Genomic DNA, 19,062 nt, shown 5'->3' on the forward strand with positions numbered 1-19,062 from the left:
ATTCAGCCTTGGAATGTCAGCCCCCTTTGGTACAAGGGAGTCGTCACTTTTATGAGAGAATTGAGTCTCTCGGGGTATCAGTGACTTGGCGATTTTGCCTGTCCTGGTATCACAGCTCCTGTCCCCTGGCCTGGGACAGCTGGCTCCACTGACATTGTTTATCACCATCTCTAAGCCCTTTCCATTCTACACGTTTTTGACTGATGACTCCCCAGTTTACTGACTACGTGTGCTGCCCCAATGATATGGAGAGAAATTGCTTCAGACTAGCAGTTATAATGTGGCCATGTCACTGACACAGGGAATCATCACCCTAGGATTCTGGAGCAAACCTAAGAGGGCAGAAGGATTCCTGGTTCTGTTTTCAGATGATTCCATTATTCTTTCACGGGCTTCCAAATTCTAACAGTTGAGTCCAAATGACAACTATTATAGTCAGACCAAAAAGAAAGAGGAGATTAATTTGAAAAACATAACTAGCACAGTTTTGGTTCATTGTACCTGGGTTTCCTTTCTAAGTGTGCTACTTGCTTAATTTCTTCATCAATTTGGATTTTTTTGTTTGTTTTTTGGGGTGGAGATAATTTGGTTTATGTATTTTATTATTTTTTAATGGAGGTACTGGGGATTGAACCCAGGACCTCGTGCATGCTAAGCACATGCTTTATCACTGAACTATATCCTCCCCCCTTAATTTCTCCATCAAAATCCCTTTGTTTCCCAGGATAAGCACATATTCTGGGAATTATTAGTATTATTTCAATTATAATAAATGAATATTTATACATGATAGTAGTTATCATATTAATTATTTTTAGTGGAAGTTGTCATGCTTCCTCTTGGGAAAGAACAGCTTTTAAAATGTTTGATAATTAATAAAAAGTAAGCATATCCTCAAAAATCACTGAATTACTCAATTTAATCTAAGAGCTCTCTTACACTTGTATAAAGGACTGGATGGTGGCATTCACTCTGCCTATAGATTAAAGTTGCTCTGAAGGTGTGTCGATGAGGATAAAAATTCTCCTAGATGAAAAACTCCACCTGCTTGCTTTCTACCAAATGTGCTACGATTAACGGAATTTAGGCTTAGTCTTTACAAACCGATTGGTTTTAAAAACTGAAAAATTGAATTCTGTCTTGTGACTTTTCATTCATCTTTTCCTCATAAAACAAAACAAAATAACTTGTTATACATACTTTAAGAGTGGTTTCAAATAAAAGGGAAGGGCTAATTTGACTGTCTCGATTACATCTCTCTCACATGTTTAAGGTGTGAACATTACCTGATCTTTTAAATAAATGAAGTAGAGTTTGTAAAATACATACCTTTTTCTATATAACTCAAAAATATGGTTATTCTTTTAAAAGTAAATCATTAGGCCTTCATACAGGATAATCCTTTCTTTTGAAAAAATAAAAATAATAATTCAATAAAAATACATGTTTAGCTTGAAAAATGTTAAAAGTAAAATATACTCCGAATTGTTTTCAGTAGGAAGTAGGCTGATATTTTCCCTGAATATACTGAAATAGTTTGGGGAAAGCAATCCCGAAACGTAAGGGAATAGTTACTCTGGAAAGTGACACCTACGTTACCTAAATCATATTTTATTTATATTTTCCTTATATCCATTGTATCATCCTCCAGAAACAGACCGGGTGAATCCCCAGGTGGATGGAAGCGCCCCACTATCTTTTTGGCTCCAGCTCCCACATAAGAGTAAGAAGAGTAAGTTATGTGACATCTGGCTAACTTTGGAGTCAACAACATATCCCTCTCCGTGTTAAGAGGATTCTCTGACACTCGAATGGCCTTAAGTTCAGGTTCCGAAGCATTTTCAATGACCTGAGGGAAGTGCAGCTGTCATGGAAGGCTTTCCACTGCGTTCAGAGTGAAATCTAGGTCCCTGAACCAAGCAGCCACTGCTTGTTCTCAAACTCCTTCACTGCTCTACCCCTTTCTCACACACTGGCCGTGGGACTCCTTCAGATCCCACAGTACTTCATGCTCCTGCCACCTGAGTGCCCTTGCACATCCTGGTCCCTCTGCCCCAAATGTCCCTTCCCTCCATCTTTGCTTGGCCAACACTCCTTCAGGCTTCTGAGATCAGCTCCCAAACTGTCCCCTCACCACCCAGTAAAATAAGATTTCCCTTCTTCTATCTTGAAGCTCCTTGTTCTTTCCCTTCCTAGTGCTAACCCAATTTGAGATTATTTGTAAGTTTATGTATTGGATTTCTGCTCTCTACCAGACTAAGTGCTTCTTACAAGCAGGGACTGTGTTTGTTTTGTCCACTAGTGTATAACTAGAAGTTGAAGAGAGCAGGAAATACTGCAGGTGCTCCATAAATATGCACCAAATGAATGGATGAACATAGGCCAAAAAAGATCTTTCAAACCTATGAATTAAAAGATCAAATCACATTTTCAGGAAATTAACTAAATAATAATCAGTGTCTGTAATGACACTAATGATATGCACTGATCATAGCCCCTAAATTTTCTTTTATTCCTTACAATAATTTAGTTTGTTTAACATTATTTCAAGCAGTAAAATTAGAAAAATGGCCTCAATTTAAGAAAGACTTTGCTAAAAAATGTTTAAGTTTATAAGTGTGTGACAGAAATAAATTGTATTTATTGATAGTTTATAGTTAATAATTTAGAAAAATCTGTATTTAGGAATTCAAAGAAGATTTCAAACAGATCTAATTACAGATTGTAAAAAAGACAGTGAGTCTTTTGTGATGTTATTTATTTTTTAACACAGTAAAGTGATCTCTAAAAGGGACAACAGAAGGAAAAATAAGTGAAGAAATAAATGAATAAAATGGAGAAGTATCAAAATTTTGATTTTAATAATATGAAAACTAAATTATATTGAAACAGCAAGTGAGCTGAAGCTTTCCTCTGCCTTCTCCTGTAGCTCTCAAACAACAGACAAAAGTTAACTGATCTAAGTCAGAGAACCAATAATAGTTCGCTTTTAAACAGTGCCTTTCATCTCAGATTCTAAATGAATATTCTTCAAAGGCATCCCTCTGCTTTATCATTGAGAACTGAAAGGCTGACATGGCATTCTACGTTGAGTAAATACATAAATAGATTCATGGACAATAACAGGTCTCAGCAGGAAAGAAGTCATGATCTCAGCTTCTGGCTCACTGCTCTCAATATCAGATTCATTCACTGACTTCTTCATTTATTCATTAATATTTATTCAGAGTTTGCTATGGGCCAGGCCCTGGGGAAGCCCTTGGCAATATAATAGTGAGCAAAACAGAGACAGTTCCTGCCAACCTTTCTGTAAAAAAAGTGTCGATTCTCATCAATAAATTTATTTTTGTGCAGTCACTCTTAAGATTAAACTGTATCTTCTCCGTCAAAACATTCTACATTAAGTAAACTGACTCTCTGTAATTATTCCAGCCATTTAAACACAAAGTTATCCTTTCCTCTATCAAGCAGATTTTTCCTTTTTTATTGACCATACTTATCTTTCGATTTTGTATAGGGAAATGATTATACATTTATTTAAACTGTTTCTTCTTGATTATTTGAAAGAGACAGCTCCCAAGCTGGGTCACATACTAATCCACACTGAAGTCCAGTGCTTACAGACTGAGGTTTATTCACCCTTTATTAGAAGACAAACCTCAAGAAGTCCAACGGGCCTTACCTTCCTCCACTGCGACGGTCTGTTCTGAGGCTGGTGACGGGGGTGGAGAAGGAGGCAGATTAGCTGTCTCTTCAGCTGCTAAAGATCAAACAATGGAAAAAATGAGATACGACAATGAATCCTATTAGGCCAGTAGATGTGTAGGCTGTCCTGCCATCTGTGAAAAGGACTCTATGAGATTCGGGGAAAGAATCAATAGTAAGCTGCATTTGACTTATTTTAAGCCCCATTATCTCATTCACATATTTTTGAAAACCTAAAAAAAAAGAAGAGCATTTAGTATTAAAAAGAAGATCATTTTGTCTTCTCCATAAAAATGGATTAGACATGGCTGCTAAAATCTGATCATTAATCCCATTAATTTGTGTCTGCTTGTTCAGTTAATACAATACTTCATTCTGGTCGTAAACTACTATATTCAAACACACACACTCAAGCAGTTTAGTTTGAGTTTGGCTTGACTGACTAGAAAAATATTAGGGCTCTCTATTGTCCACATTCTTGATCTGGAAACGAATGCTATCTAGATTATATAGTGATTTCAGGCACTATATTTTTTTAAACAACATTTTGTCCACTGAGTATAAAGTCAAAGCCCATCTTCAGTACGTATTCTCAGAAAAGAAGAATGAAACTGTCACAGCCTCAGGCAACCTTCAGATAGAAACCAGTACCAGCGGGAGATGAGAAATACTCTGGCCTCGGCATTTCACATGAAGAAGGACCAAAGAGAACGTTCTAAAAGACGGAATTCATTTGCACTTAAATCCAAGTTTTCCTCTTCAAGACACTTACCCTCTTTATGACCACTCATATGAAGTTAAGGGATTTCAAAAGGAAATATTAATCAGTCAAAGCCAGTGGTAAAATCTATTTTAAAGATGATGTGGATTTTAGTTTCATAAAACACTTAGTAGAGGCAGCTTTTGGATGATAGGCAGTGTTTTAGTTCCTTGACCCTGTGGGCTTCCAAAGCATATTTCAAACTTTCAAATTAAAAACTGGGGGCAGTTTCCTTTACTTCAAATAACAGAAGTAAACCACAGAAAGAAGGTTGATGTTTTAGATAATTTTTCCTCTGTTTTATGAGAAAAATAATCCAAGAATATTTTATTGAAAATAATGAGAGTACTGTTAAGAGTAGAATTTATTATTTCTGGAAGAGGAGAAATTTTTATTGCTTGACTTTTAATAGACAATGGAGTGCTAATCAGAAAATCAAACATTAAGGATATATTAGAGTTTAGGAGAGAAAAATAGATATGTACTATTTTTAGGCTTTAAAAACCATACCTTTTTTGAAAATTGCACCTCTTGGGGAGTGATGGAAATGTTAGCTATCTTGATTGTGGTGGTGGTTTCATTGGTGCATACATCTATCAAAATTCATCAAATTGTACATTTGAAATATGTATAGTTTACTGTACAGGAACCATACCACAATAAAGGTGTTAAAAATAAACAAATAAATAAAACCCATACCTTTCTATGGATTAGTTATATGTACCTATGAAATAAACATATATATGCTGACCTAAGAGAGTTTCCTTTTTTATGTCTTTGCAGGTATATACATCTGTATCTAGCATCTGTCTCTGTCTGTCCATTTATCTATTTATCTATCTATCTATCCATCTATGTGAGAGTATGGGCAGCAGGATTTTAGCTGAGAGGGCTTTCCTAGGCAAGCACCATTACATTACCTGTTTGGCCCTGTAGGGCATTTGACTTGTGATGGAGGGAAAGGGCAAATGCTACTTCATTGCTCTTAATGAATCAAGTGAAGAGCAGTACCTCATATGGGGTACAACGTCACTGATGATTCTAACAACGTCTGGCTATAGGTTTCATGTAGCCTGTTTAGGAAGACCCAAAAGAGACTGTGGAATAGACAATCATTAACCAAACTCTGTAAAGGTAAATAATCACCTCTAACTAAAGCATTAGAATATTTCCTTTATGAGTAGAGGCCATGCCATCAAAATGCATTGGCTTTATTTTTATAACTCTCTAGTGGCCTGAAAATAAAAAATTAAGGGCAATTTAGGGGCAATATCTAATTATAAATTTATTGTCCTAAAGGTTACCCAAACGCCACAATGAGCCTGTCGTGAAATCAGGTCCCAGGGCATTGTAACAGGTGTTTGATGAGTGTCACCATCTGGGGTGAAATATGATATATGGAGTATCTTTGAACATGGAGACCTGATCCTGTGATTAGGGTACAGCAGACACAGGCCCTGACCTGAGGCTCTTTCTCATTTACCTAAAGGCAGAGCTGCAGGCTGATCTTTATGCTGGGCTTCTTTTTCTTGTTCACCTTTCAGGACCGCTACGGCCTCCGCCGTGACTACTTGAACTATCCTTGCAGACACCTCCTCTGTAATAAACAGTGACAAAATAAAATACAATGATGAGACATCCAAAACAGATAGCAAAGAAGAAAAATAATCAAACAATATAATCAGTTAGAATTTCATTTTTACTGTCTTCCCCCCTCCAAAAGTACAATAGAATTTAAGCGGCAGATAAAACACATACATACACCCCACCACAAAAAAGAGAGAGAAAAGGAGCTGGCATTCTGAGAGTTAAGCAAAATAAACACAGAATTTAAAAAACAAATGCTTTAGATACTGAAACTAAACTAAATGTGATTTAATATTTCTTTCACGTTTGAAGTACAATTTTAAGAAGCTGGAGCCCTAATTCAAACTTCAAGTATCCAGAGAGCAAGTACTGATAGGCTAATTAAAATTTCTGAAAAAGCTTTAATTTCTAAGCAAGGCTCCAGCAAATTCTCTTCATATACTTATATACCAAGTATTTTTCATAAAGCAATTTTTAAGACAATACACTTTGCATTCTTAATTTAGTTTAAACTAGGAAGGATTTTGTTTTCAACTCCTGCAAAAATGTATGGGATAATTACAATATCAAATAGTAATGATTCAGTTCACCCCTAAAAGGATGTCTTATCCTATACAATTTAATTTATAGCATCACACAATTTTAGAGCTAAAATAGCTTTCAGAGAAGATTTTGTCTAAATCCTCTCATTTTGTAGATGAGGAAATAAAGGCTGGGTATAGTTTTGAGATTTGCTGCAGTTCACACAGCTGATGGAGGCAACTGACATTATTTATTAGCACACAGGTTTCCTAACTATTATGCTATTCTTTCTCCTAAGCAGAAGAACAGAAGGAATAATGGGAAAATAAGCAGAAAATTCTCTAACAGTCACGTGTGAATGATCAATGGAAATATACGAACTCTTTTAAAGGTAAGAACCAAGGAAACATACTCTCAGACATGCTTGTCTATTTGTCTATCTAACCTGCACTATTGCTCTTCCTGATTATATTTTGAGACTACGTAACAAGTGATTGACCACGACTGAGCAATATATCTATCTATCTACCTATCTACCTACCTAGCTACCTACCTACTTACCTTCCTACCTACCTATATATCTTGTAGACCAAGTTAGATACTGTAATAGATAATTTACCTCAAGAAGATGTTTTATTTCTAAGGGACAGTACTGATTTATTAGCATTTTTGTTCCATTTTTGTGTTTGAGCAGAAGTTTTCACAGTTATTCCAGGTACATAAGTAACAGTAATGATCCCCAAAGCACTGTAAGGAATACTAACTACCACGCTAGTGAGGGGGGCGCAGAGCGGAAGACAGGGCAGAGCGGGAGACAGGGCAGAGCGGGAGACAGGGCTGGGTGTTTTCATGAAGCCAGGCTGCTGGGTAGGGCTTCTCTGAACAGTCTCTGAAAGGCTCGTCTCCCACAGTGACATTTTCAATGGGAAAGAATATTGCAAAAAGGGCTACAGAAAATTAAGTCCACTTTGAGACAGCTATTAGATGTCTACATCACTGAACGATATTATTATAAAAAGAATTAGGTTCTGAGAATTGCCACGTGCATATATTCATTTTCAATGAAACTCAGATATTTAAAAATCAGTAGAGTGATTTTTAGAACTTTTAGAAGCTAGGTGTTTTATGGAAAACTGGGTGTAACGGAGAGGTGGAGCAAGCACTGCAGAAACTGGGGCACACCTAGAACCGCTGTACCTTCTGGGTCACTCCTGCACATCTCTGTCAGCATGCGTGTATGTGAAATCTGGCACCTCTCCATAGCACCTCACAGGTACATCTTGTGCGCAACTGTGCTGGCACACAAGCCTTATCTCCTCTACTATGTAAAGTTTCTCAAGTCTAGGACTCTCTCTCTGTCATTGTTATAATTCTCAAAGATTCTCTCATTGCTCTTTACCCAGGCTGGATGCTTAACAGAACATTTTGAAAGGATGAATAATGAACATGAAAGGCTTGTTCATGATACTTACACAAATTCAGAAATAATCCCTGCTTGTTACTGTATTTACTAACTTAAGCACCCCCCCATTTATGTCATTTACTATATTCTTGTTTAAGTTTTTGATGCATTTTAGAACAGTCTTTCTTAAATGTGGGTCCCAGATTCTTCTGTACCTATTGATTAATTTTCCAGGGTCTGAGAGTAGTTAACATAAATTAAATTTGATTAAATTGAGAAAATAATCCCCAAAATATTACAAGTATCTCCTGGTTTATGTGAGCAAATTACAACTCTACTACGTTATTTCAGTCTTTGTTTGAGAATGTATTTAGAATAATTTTGACATCATGGAGAATCAGTTTACATGTTGTTGGCTAAATAGAACAGAGGTGAACTTAACACAGTAAAAGATGTATTCACACAGGATGTAGGTCAAAGGACATTATGCACTGTACAAACTTTCAAAATATTCTAAAACAGAGATAAGTGAAGAGAAAATTGAATCATTACTTGTCTCCAGGCAGTAAGGACATGTTTAACCTAAATAAAATAGACTGTATCCGCTGGTACCACAGACTTGTAAGTGATAACTTAGTTGTACCAATTTTAGATAGGAAGTACCAGGATATTTGAATTTTATTGCTTTTGTTGTTTCAGAGAACATTAACTTATAAATGTGTTTGAGTTTCATAGTTGACTAAGTTGATTTTATATTTGTATGCATCTAATCAAAACTAGTTAAGAAAATAATTTAGCCTAATCTTGGGAGAATTGACCAATTTTTTTTTCTTTAAAAGATTTTAACAGATCATAAGAAATGCTCCTTTAGGATAATCGAACAGGCTGTGTGGGTTCCAAGTTCATGACACATTATCTTCCATTTCTGGGGAAAAATAATATTGTTAAAACTTTAAAAACAGGAAGTAACATATTTTTAAATATTAATTTTACAGTGAATTTAGGAAAACATGAGTATAGGATTGTTCTGGGGGATTTCAATTGGTCTAGTCAATTAAAAATCTTCCTCTAAGTAAGGGCTGTCATCAACGCAGAGAGGACAGCTTCCCCTGCGAAGGATGGCCTTTTCCCAATGAAGGCCTAATCAGCAGAGCTCCAGAGTAAGCTTCACTCTTGTAGCCTGGCTCCTGGAAAGGGAGCAAATTCACTCAGAGTTCAGGTAAAGTTCAGGGAAGATTAATGGTAAATGTGTCAAACACATACAAAAGGCAAAGGAAGACAGTCACAAAATCAGACCTATAAAAATGATAACATAAAAGGTACACTGTGTATGTGTTATACATATAATTATACTATATATAATTAGCTATATAATATTATATATATAATCTATTCATTCCACAAGTATTTATTAAATGCCTCCATCCATCCATCCATTATATCTTTCTACCTATCTAGGGGATTACTGTCTTTTATAGTGGACATTAGAGGAAGTCGCATGAACTTTAATTCAGAGAAATGGGGCTAAAAACTCCAGCATTTCTAGTTCCTAGTTACTTCATACTAAGAAAATTACTCAAACTCATTGAGTTCCAATTCCTTGACCATAAGATGAAAATAACAATGGTAACCATCTCACAAGTTGTTGTGGGGACTCAAGTATAAAAATACGTAACAGGCCTGGCACATCAAGCAACTAAAATAAAAAGACATCCAAAAGGTTCTTCACCAAGATGTGTTTATTTTCTCCTAGCCACACATCCCTACTTTAAAGAAAGAGCAACACAAATATGCAGGAAGGGTCCCATCCAACTAGGCTAGCCCTATGATGAATATCGGATAATATGGTTAATCTGTGAGCATCGATGTTGATGGCCGAGGGCAGTGGTCTTTTTTTGTTTTGTTTTGTTTTTTTCTAGACAAAGCTAGAGGGATGTTGTTATTTATTCTCTGGCTTCATACCCGCTCCCCTGGCTCTGGAGGCCCTGGGCTACCATCTGCTCTAGATTCCTGCCAGTAAGTCCCAATTTAGGGCTGTCTCCTAGACAATACTCCTAAAGGCACAATGGCCCCCATCTACTGCTGAGAACAATTAGCAACGTGAAACATTCTTTTTGAGACAAGAAGTTAGACTGCATTTTAATTTTTCATTGCTTACTTTTTCTATCTCCTTACCCCTTTCCTACTTTCTAATCTAGTTTATTTTTTATTCCAAACATAACATGAATAAAATTCTGAATAAGACTTAGCTGTTCAGAAGAATAAAGATGAATATAAATTACATAGAAATTGAAAAAGTATGATTCATTATACTTACTGAAAGGTAACACTGATCTTCACAGCTGAAAATATGACACTTCTTACTATAATCTGAAATTTTGAAAGGCCCAATTATCTGTCTTTTGAACACTTAAAATTTCTGGAAGTGGACGTTTTTAGTCTATGTTAGAAATTGTCTTAGTTAAGGAGTGTGTGAAATATGTATTTTATTCTACTTTGTTAATGTAAGGATTTCACATTTCAGTGAGAATACTTATGATCAGTGTTTGAATATTAACTTGGTATTATTTTATCAGCCGTGTTGTTATGGTAATGAGACAGTTTCTATAAGAAATACAAAAATATCTCATGGTGTGGCTGTAAGTCATGTCATGCCTAAATGAAATGAATGGCAACTTGGAATTAATCTGATAAATGATCTGCCTGTAAATCAGAGTGAAAACATTAAAAGCAACTTCTTTAAAACAAATTAATCTTATAATCTCTAAATAATGTTATTGATTAGAGGCTGATAAAAATAAGAGATTTAAAGATCCAACCCAGGGAACAGAGCAGAATAAGTATAATGAATAATACTTTTTAAATTTCTGTAGTGACATCATGTCATCACTATACAGAGAAACATCTAAAGGTAAGAAGTGAAGTCTGTCTGATAAATGTATTCTGGGTGACAGAGATAGGATCAGTATTCATAAGAAGATCAAAGTAATCTTCACTAGATTGAATTGAATTCTGGAAAGAAACAAGGTCTTTTTCTTGTTATTGGGGAAATGTTGGTGGAAACATATACCACCAATCGGAGTAAACAGGTATAAGAAACTAATTGAGATACTCTCTCATCCACAGAAACCTACTTGATAATACCCCAAAGATATCATGCTAAGCTACATACACTCTCCCAAATAATGAATAAACCTGTGATCCAAGGTTACTGAACAAGCTGTTACACTAGGCACCTGTATTTCCTGTCAATATCATCTATTTCACATAGTAACACATTTTTCAGGTTGGAAAATTGGCAAAATAATAGATAAAGGCAACGTCCTGTCCCATTTGGATATCACTTTGATTTGTATCAGTGTAGCACAAATATTTTATATCATAGTAAGTTCTGGTGTCAGAAAACCTGGAATCAAATTCCCTTTATCTCTTAGCTACAAGTAAATGACAATCTCTCTAACCTTCAGATGCCCACCCTATGTGTAAAGGGGAACAGCAGTACCATTCATCTTTCAGTGTGTTGTGACAATTAACTGAAATATATATATATATATATAATCTCAAGTGCTTATTTAAATTATATATCACTTTTAATCACTCTTACTGTCTTGTTATCATCAAGTCTACTATCATCATTTGTAAAGAGCTGAGAGTTTTTGTCATACATTGGGACTATTCTGTCACTTTTCCCAGCGAGTACCTCCTTGCCTCAATTTTGGGTCACTGCCTAAGAGACAGTGTATCAGTCTCCTGCCACTTCTTATTCGGACTACTATGCTACAGTGCATTTCACTCTATCCGTGTACCATACTATTCAGCATTTACAGTTGGGTTGCAGCTCTCTGGTTTTTTCCAGTGATGTGATTCATGCCGCACCACCACTACGCTCCTCTGTTCACAGTATTTTACCACTTAAAATTTTGTTGACAGTCTCAGGCCTTGTTTTAGCGTGTATTTTTAGTTGTGTTATTTTGCTGTATTAATCAATCAATATTGTTTGGTTAATTTATAACAAAAAACAATGGAGTTGAAACTTTCTCAGTGGCCCTGACAATACCATCTTGGTTCTGAGCAACATACGACATCGTTGGTGTACACAGAAGTCTGATTTTGAATGTGTACCTTTTGGGTTTTCATCAGGACCAGCTGTGATTACTTGAACCTGCACAGGCTCACCAATCAGACTGTGAACAAAAGAATCCCAGCAAGTAGGCATATGCCTGAGAACATATTTTTGTTGATTTCTTTCAGGTTGTTTAAGAGAGAAGTAAGAGCCGCAGACAATGAATTCAACCACATGGGATCCAAAAGCCAGTAAGTGTTTTTGCTTTTAAGAATAATGGGCGTAATAGTGCCGTGTTAAAAGAAATGACAAGTAAGCCTACCGTATGCTTGTGAAAAAAGGAAAACAAAACAGTTTTAGACAGAGTGCTCCTGTCAAGAAAGCGTTTTTCTCAGTAGGGTACAGAATGGTTGCCTAGGAAACCGGTGCTAATTGCTACTGCTGATGGAAGCTAGTCAACAAGGAAAGCACTGTGTTAGAAGCACTCTGCTAAACAAACACCCTGGATACATTCACAGAAACAGGGAAAGAAGGAAAGCTCTTTGCTCCTACTCCGTGCTTAATCTGGAGAGTAAATGGTCTCTCTGAAGCTATTTCCTATAATCAAGTGGTGATGAAGGAAACTAAAAGAGCAGATTGTATTTTGTTGTTGTTGTTGCGTTTAGTTTCCCTGGCACCTCAGCACTAATTAGAGACCAGCACTGGCATATCCCTCCTTCGTCAGACTCCGATTGATCCCAAAGGGTCACCTTGGCCAACACTGCAGCTGTAGATCTCTGCCTACCAGCTTCGTCTTCCAAAGATTTCTTTTAAAGATTTACTGATTAAAATTAGGATCTATTTAATTTATGGGGAGAAATGCCTTTGCAGTAAAGGTAGTCTATGGAGATAAATGCATTTTAAGATGCAGAATCATGATTGCACAAGGTTTGGTTCTGACTGGTACTTAAATTTAAGAGAATTTATACTGCACCCACTACAGAGGATGGAATTTTGCTTAGTCACTATGGGAGATACAATGATGAAGAAGATATGGTATTCCTACATTTAAATTGTGCTTGAAAGTGCGGCAATCTCCTTGCCGGACATGTTATTTGTTTTTTGTAAGATTTTTTTTAGTAATGGCCATAGATTTTAGCTGATTTATCCACAGTCACTTATATGGTCCTCTTCTGAAGTGCATCTGCGACCTGGTTGGGCTAGTACTGGGAGTACAGCCTGTGATTATAGGAGAATGTTCCCTCTCTCTCCATTTTTTCCTGTTTCAGCCCATGTGTTTAAATCCACAATCTTGTTTAGACTGACAATTTAACTTACTCAGATGAAGTTTTCAGAACTTGAACAGAATCGGCCTAACGTTTAAATTTAGTCAAGGGGGAAGGCGTAGTAAATTAAGACGGTTTTAGTGAAAGGATGGTTTACTGCAGGTTAAGGGTATTATAGTATGGAATCAAAAGTAATTAGAAAAGCAAAGTACAGATCAGAAATAGTACTTACTGGATAATTTTGCTTCTAATTTTAAGGGTCCAGCAGGAAATAGGAAGAAAGAAAATTTGAAGAACATTTAAGCAGAAGAAATATAGTGAGCAAATAAATACAGTCTAGCTTTATACTTACATATTCTAGTTAAAAGTCTATGCTGTTGGTGGTGCTGGGGGATCTCAGTGTAATCATGTGTGCATATTTATATTGTTGCTTGTAGCCCATATAATAAACATTTACTAATTAAATCATGTAATATTTTATTGATCTCAATTTGAGAAAAATTTCTTGGGGAATTTGTCCCTCTGAAATTTTCAAATTGCTTTAATATGAATGAATTGAATACGATAATTAATGCACTGAGGGAATTGATAATGCTTTTAGAGCTTTGAAATGCTCAGTTTTGCATTTTGTCAAAACCATTACCACTGAACTATTCCTTGTAGACTTGTGAGAAATTGGATTATTTTCTGCATTAAGTCTTGAACACACAGTCAAAGGAATGTAGCATGAGCATTATTAATAACATTAATGAAAAGATGAAAGTATCAATAAAACTAAGAAAGCCTGAATAAATTCATCCTTAGAGTAACTGTGAGATAAATAATACAAAACGTAGTGTGTGTGTAGAACACCACTAGTGCACACAAGTGTGCATGGGTGTGTGTGTGAATGTGTGCACGTGTCAGCATTCAAGCACGTAAAGGTCTCTCAATGTCGTCAAAAGTTTCATCAGTATTTGGGTACCTCAAAGGACTTGGGTACCGGGTGCGAGTCTAAGATTTCACATGGGCAAATCACTGCTTCTATAGTTGTAAAACCTAGGAAAACCTACGAAAACCTAGAGGATATGATGGAAAGATGAGAAAAAGCTCTGGATTATAAAAAAAAAAAAAATTATTGGAGTGAATTTTTAAAGTATAAGTGCTCTAGACACCAGGGAAAGTCTTTACTATTTACCTCTATAAACTTACATAGTTAATCCAGGAAAAACTGTTACAATAAAATAGTAAAAATCACCAGCTTAGCTGCCTTTGGTTTGGTAGTTCTAACTCATCCCCAGCATGATGACTTAAGTCAATCTCTGGAGGCCTCCTGACCTGGAAGCATATGGAATTTAGGAACCAGGTGATGGGAAAATCACTTTGTTCACAATACATCACAGGGTACACTCAATCAACAAACAGACAGACCAACATGACTTTTGTGTAAGTACAGTTTGCTTAAACCTCCAGGCCTGATGTGGTTCTAAGAATGAATGTGCAAATAGCAACATACATACAACAGCCGCCTGTGTGCTTTCTTCTTAGCAAGTCTCTCAGGAACTGTAAATGTTTTAAATAAGTGATTCTCCATCTTCTACAACTGCCTGTTTTATTTATTTATTTTTTTAGCCTTTGGAGCTATATAAAATACTGTCTGCAAATATTCTCTTTATATCAGTCCTGAAAGACTTGACAGACTATGTCGCTAAGTGCACATGGTAATTCTTTATACTTTTCAAATTATAACTAAATATACATAACCTGAGAACCATGTTTCAATTATCCTGTGGGTAAAGTACAATGGAATTAATTACATCATGAAATTCTGACAACTAAAATGCTATGGTGAAAAAGAAAACAAAACAAAAAATAAAGAAGAAAGATAATTTTGAGCCATCCTCCTTTTGTCCTTTAATAATGTTTGTTAAATAAAAAGTCTAAAGAAGTAAAATTACCAATAGTTAAAGACTTTTTTTCCCAGGGTCTCTAAGTAGCAAAATCAAGAGATTTTGAAAGTAAGAAAATAATTTTTTTAAGTAAGAAAATAAGTGTTAAGTCCAATGTTATATTTGTCTTTGGTGCTATTATGATTAGCAAAAAGCAAAGACTTTAATAGAATTTTAAAATTTCTTTATGCCAAAAATTATGCTAAAATAAAAATTTCTTTTATTTTCTGGATTGATTAATCCATCCCATGGAAAATACTATTAAATGAATTTCTCTCTAATCATGGGATACAATAGGTGTTCATTATGTTAAGACAAAAAAGGGCAAGTAATTTCTTATCTTCAGAAATTTGCAAATAACACACAAATCCTATTTTAGAAAATACCCCTTAGGGATTTGCTGAAATAAAATTTTACATTAATGATTTTACTTCAGTGCTATTTACTTATTTCAGTCTATGTCTCTTCTCTGTGTACTGGGTTTCGTTGTTACCAAGCACACCTCAAGACATAACTGCAAATTGTGAGTGCCATCTATATCATACTTAAATCTGTCAAAGTACCCATTCTTTATTTGAAGACACTGAAGCTTTATAGCAGAAAGCAAATGATATTTAGGAAGTTTAAAACTGTAACTCATTATGGCAATAGCTCTGATTGTTCTATTGCAGGAGCTCAGCAGAAAGAGAAAGGTAGATCAATTTTGATGGAGCAGCAAAGCTGGAAAAAAAATGCAGGAATGGATGCTATCTGGGTAGGCAGGCTGACATGGGGAAAGGCAATTAGGCTTTGCAGTGGGGTTGCAGATCCTGAACATATGAGGTATCTGCTGGATGACTGCTGACAACCTGAAGAAAACAAAGAACCAGGATTCAGGAAGCAAATGGAAAGGTGCTCAAGGCAAGTTCTATTTACTTCATTATTTAGCCTCCCCAATAGGCAGACGTTACCATAATCATATGCTATACTATGCTCAAAAACACAGTTTCATTTGGCATGAAAAACACAATCCTATGGAAGAGATATATGGGGTTTCCTGATGGTATGGAAAATCAAGTTTCATAAAAAGGTCCTGTATTTTTCTTAGTAAAATATGGCAATGAAAAATCAATTTACTATGAAAATAGATATTATTTTCTTCCTGACACTTAAAGAACATTTCTAAGTCAGGACTTTTATCTTTTTTTCTTCAAAATGAACTTACAATTTCAATATTTCATACATAGTAGCCTTGATCATGAAGAGGTGACCAATTTTTGGTTCTAAGAATATGAATGAAAATAGCTTGGTTTTCGTGATTCATTATCATCCCCCTACTAGTTTATCAATCACTCCTTCCCAACTTTTACAGAGATCCTCCACCTTTCAAAAATGTTTTATTTAAGCTTGTATTTGGGTCTGTTTTCCTAAAGAGAAGTTTGCTGTAAAGGAAAAACTCTTATAAAACCAGGGAACTTTGTGGTTTCTGCTCCCCCCGACTTTTTTTTGGATAATTCTGAAATGCAACATGAAACAGAAAGGTGAGAATGATTTGGTTTGACAGTAACAAGGTGATCAAAAGCCATAGGAAGAAAAGTACAGTTTTAAAGTTTTAATATAATCATTCTATTAGTTGAAGCACTGTACTCAAAATTTTATAGAATAAAATAAAAGAAACATCTCAACATTTTAATCAGATAGATTTTTCAAAATATTTTCTAGCAAGCATATTTGGTAATTTTTATTTTTCTACAGACCTAGTGAAGAAAAAGCATTTTGTATTTATAAGTTTTTTCAAATCCAGTTGCATCAGAGAACGTAGGGAAAATTGAAACACCATTACTTAAGCACAGGAGATTCAAGCATTTCTAGTTAGAATTAAAGTAATGCTCTTTCTTTTAAAATTTACTTTAAAAAATTGAACGTAATTTGGGAGGTTTTTATTCCTTCACTTAAAAAAAAATTAAATTAACCTTCTCTGGTGATTCCAGGCCTAAGATGCTGAATTATCAGCTAGAGTAGCTTCAATTCACCTGTAAACAATGAAATCCAGCTAAAAAGGAAACCTGTGTCACCAAAACAGCCAAGTTCCTGGGCAGTGTTTTCAATGTTGCATTCAGATCGTATGTGCAAGTTCAAGATGGCCCACAATGCATTTCAAGTACTAAATTTTTCTTAGGCTGATGGCAGATATTTCCGTGAGGACAAAGATCACTATTATCCCAACTGAACTTCACTTCCTGGAATGTGACTCTGGAAAGTGACATGTGTACTTGCTTCGAACTCAATTCTGTTTCTTTTTTTATTACAATCAAGACATAAGAATTAGGTAAGAACTGGCCTAGAGGAACTATCTTAGATGCTTTGTGACTTAGGCTAAGTAAGTGTAATTTTTTTGAGAAAAGGTAGGTTTCCCTATATAGCTTTTGTGTTCTGGTAAAAGCTCGCAAGAGAGCTGGTTTATTCCAATCTTTTCAACGCTTTAGTCACAAATCTCGGTTTTTCGACCTAATCAGAAAAACAACTGATACCTAATTTTTAAAGGAAGAGAAAAATAAACTTGGGCTTTGAGATAAAGGATAGTAACATGTAAAATGCAACAGGAAGAAAAAGTATCCAATGAATTGATTCGTTTTAAAAATTGCTTATAAAAGTAATTGGAGTTGTTTTTATTGTTTTCCTTGTTATTTTATTTTATTATTTTCTCCTTGGAGATGAATAAAGTCTTTTAAATAATGAAATAATTAATGATTAGAATTAGAAAATGTAAATGGGAGAATCTTTCGTTTTAATATGTCAAAAAGAAAAGCTCTTATCTTTTTTTTAAATAACAAACCTAGATAAATATATCTAATTGAAATTGAAACTTTTTTTCCTAAAGTTAATGAATAAATATTCCCGTTATTCAACCAGGAAATGCTGTTTACTACCTAAGAACTCATCATTTTCAAGTCATTTTATAGACTTAAAGATGACGTAGAGAATAAAAGGACATTGGTGATATTTTATTCAGGTTGACCTTCAAAAACAGGGTAACATCTCTCCAAGACAATACTGGCATTTTCCTTAAGAAAGAGGTAATAATTAAGTCTATGACTTAGAACATCCATTTGCTTTAAGATTCAGTTTTTCCATTTGTCAGAAAGGAAATTTATGTGTGCTCCTGACCTACAGAAGTGAGGCAATCCTTACATTATAGCCAGAGGATCAACAAGAATGTGCATTGTACATTTCTCTTTGCAGGATATTTCAGTTCATTTTCTATCGAGGCCAACAAATATTACACTGGGCTCAATTTTGCAAGAACGAGCATGAAAAGTTGTTCAATATCCGTGTATGTATGTCTTAGCTGTTAGACTATAGACGTCCTTAGAAAGGTCATTTATCCTGATTTTTCATATTCTTCCCAGTTCAGTTATTTCCATCATCAAGAAAATACTTCTAATCAGATGTCTTACTGCTATCTTAAGTCAAAGATATATTTTCTTCACACTGAAACTTCACATTCATTTTCAGAATACATGAAGCCATCTGCTGTATCCTTCCACGACACTGCTTTCAACTATAGCATTTCAGAGTTCCTACTTAATTCCTTTCTGTCCTAGTCAACAGTTTTATAGTTTTCCTTTGAATCTAGCCTCTGTTCATTGTTTTTCTGTTTGCCTTTTTGGTTTCAATGTTCCTTTCTAACATAGTCTTTCCCACAAATGTACTGCTTACACTGTGGCATAATTTTTGTAGCCACATTTTGTTTATGTAATTTTCATTCTCAAAACCGAACATGGATACTAACTCTTTCTCTTCTTTATCTCAATTCAAAAACGTTTATTAGCACCTACTATAGAACATAA

At 35.2% G+C, this 19,062-nt stretch overlaps 1 protein-coding gene across 1 annotated transcript in view; it reads right to left on the minus strand.

Moving 5' to 3' along the window:
* MAP2 (microtubule associated protein 2) overlaps nt 1-19,062 on the minus strand; it is a 137,033-nt gene that overhangs the window by 46,357 nt on the left and 71,614 nt on the right. The window contains 3 exon segments of the mRNA XM_032479968.1: nt 3,683-3,760; nt 5,949-6,062; nt 13,537-13,551. Coding sequence (XP_032335859.1) covers nt 3,683-3,760; nt 5,949-6,062; nt 13,537-13,551 — 207 coding nt within the window.

The sequence above is a fragment of the Camelus ferus genome, chromosome 5 (assembly GCF_009834535.1).
Source record: "Camelus ferus isolate YT-003-E chromosome 5, BCGSAC_Cfer_1.0, whole genome shotgun sequence".
Lineage (NCBI taxonomy): Eukaryota > Metazoa > Chordata > Mammalia > Artiodactyla > Camelidae > Camelus > Camelus ferus.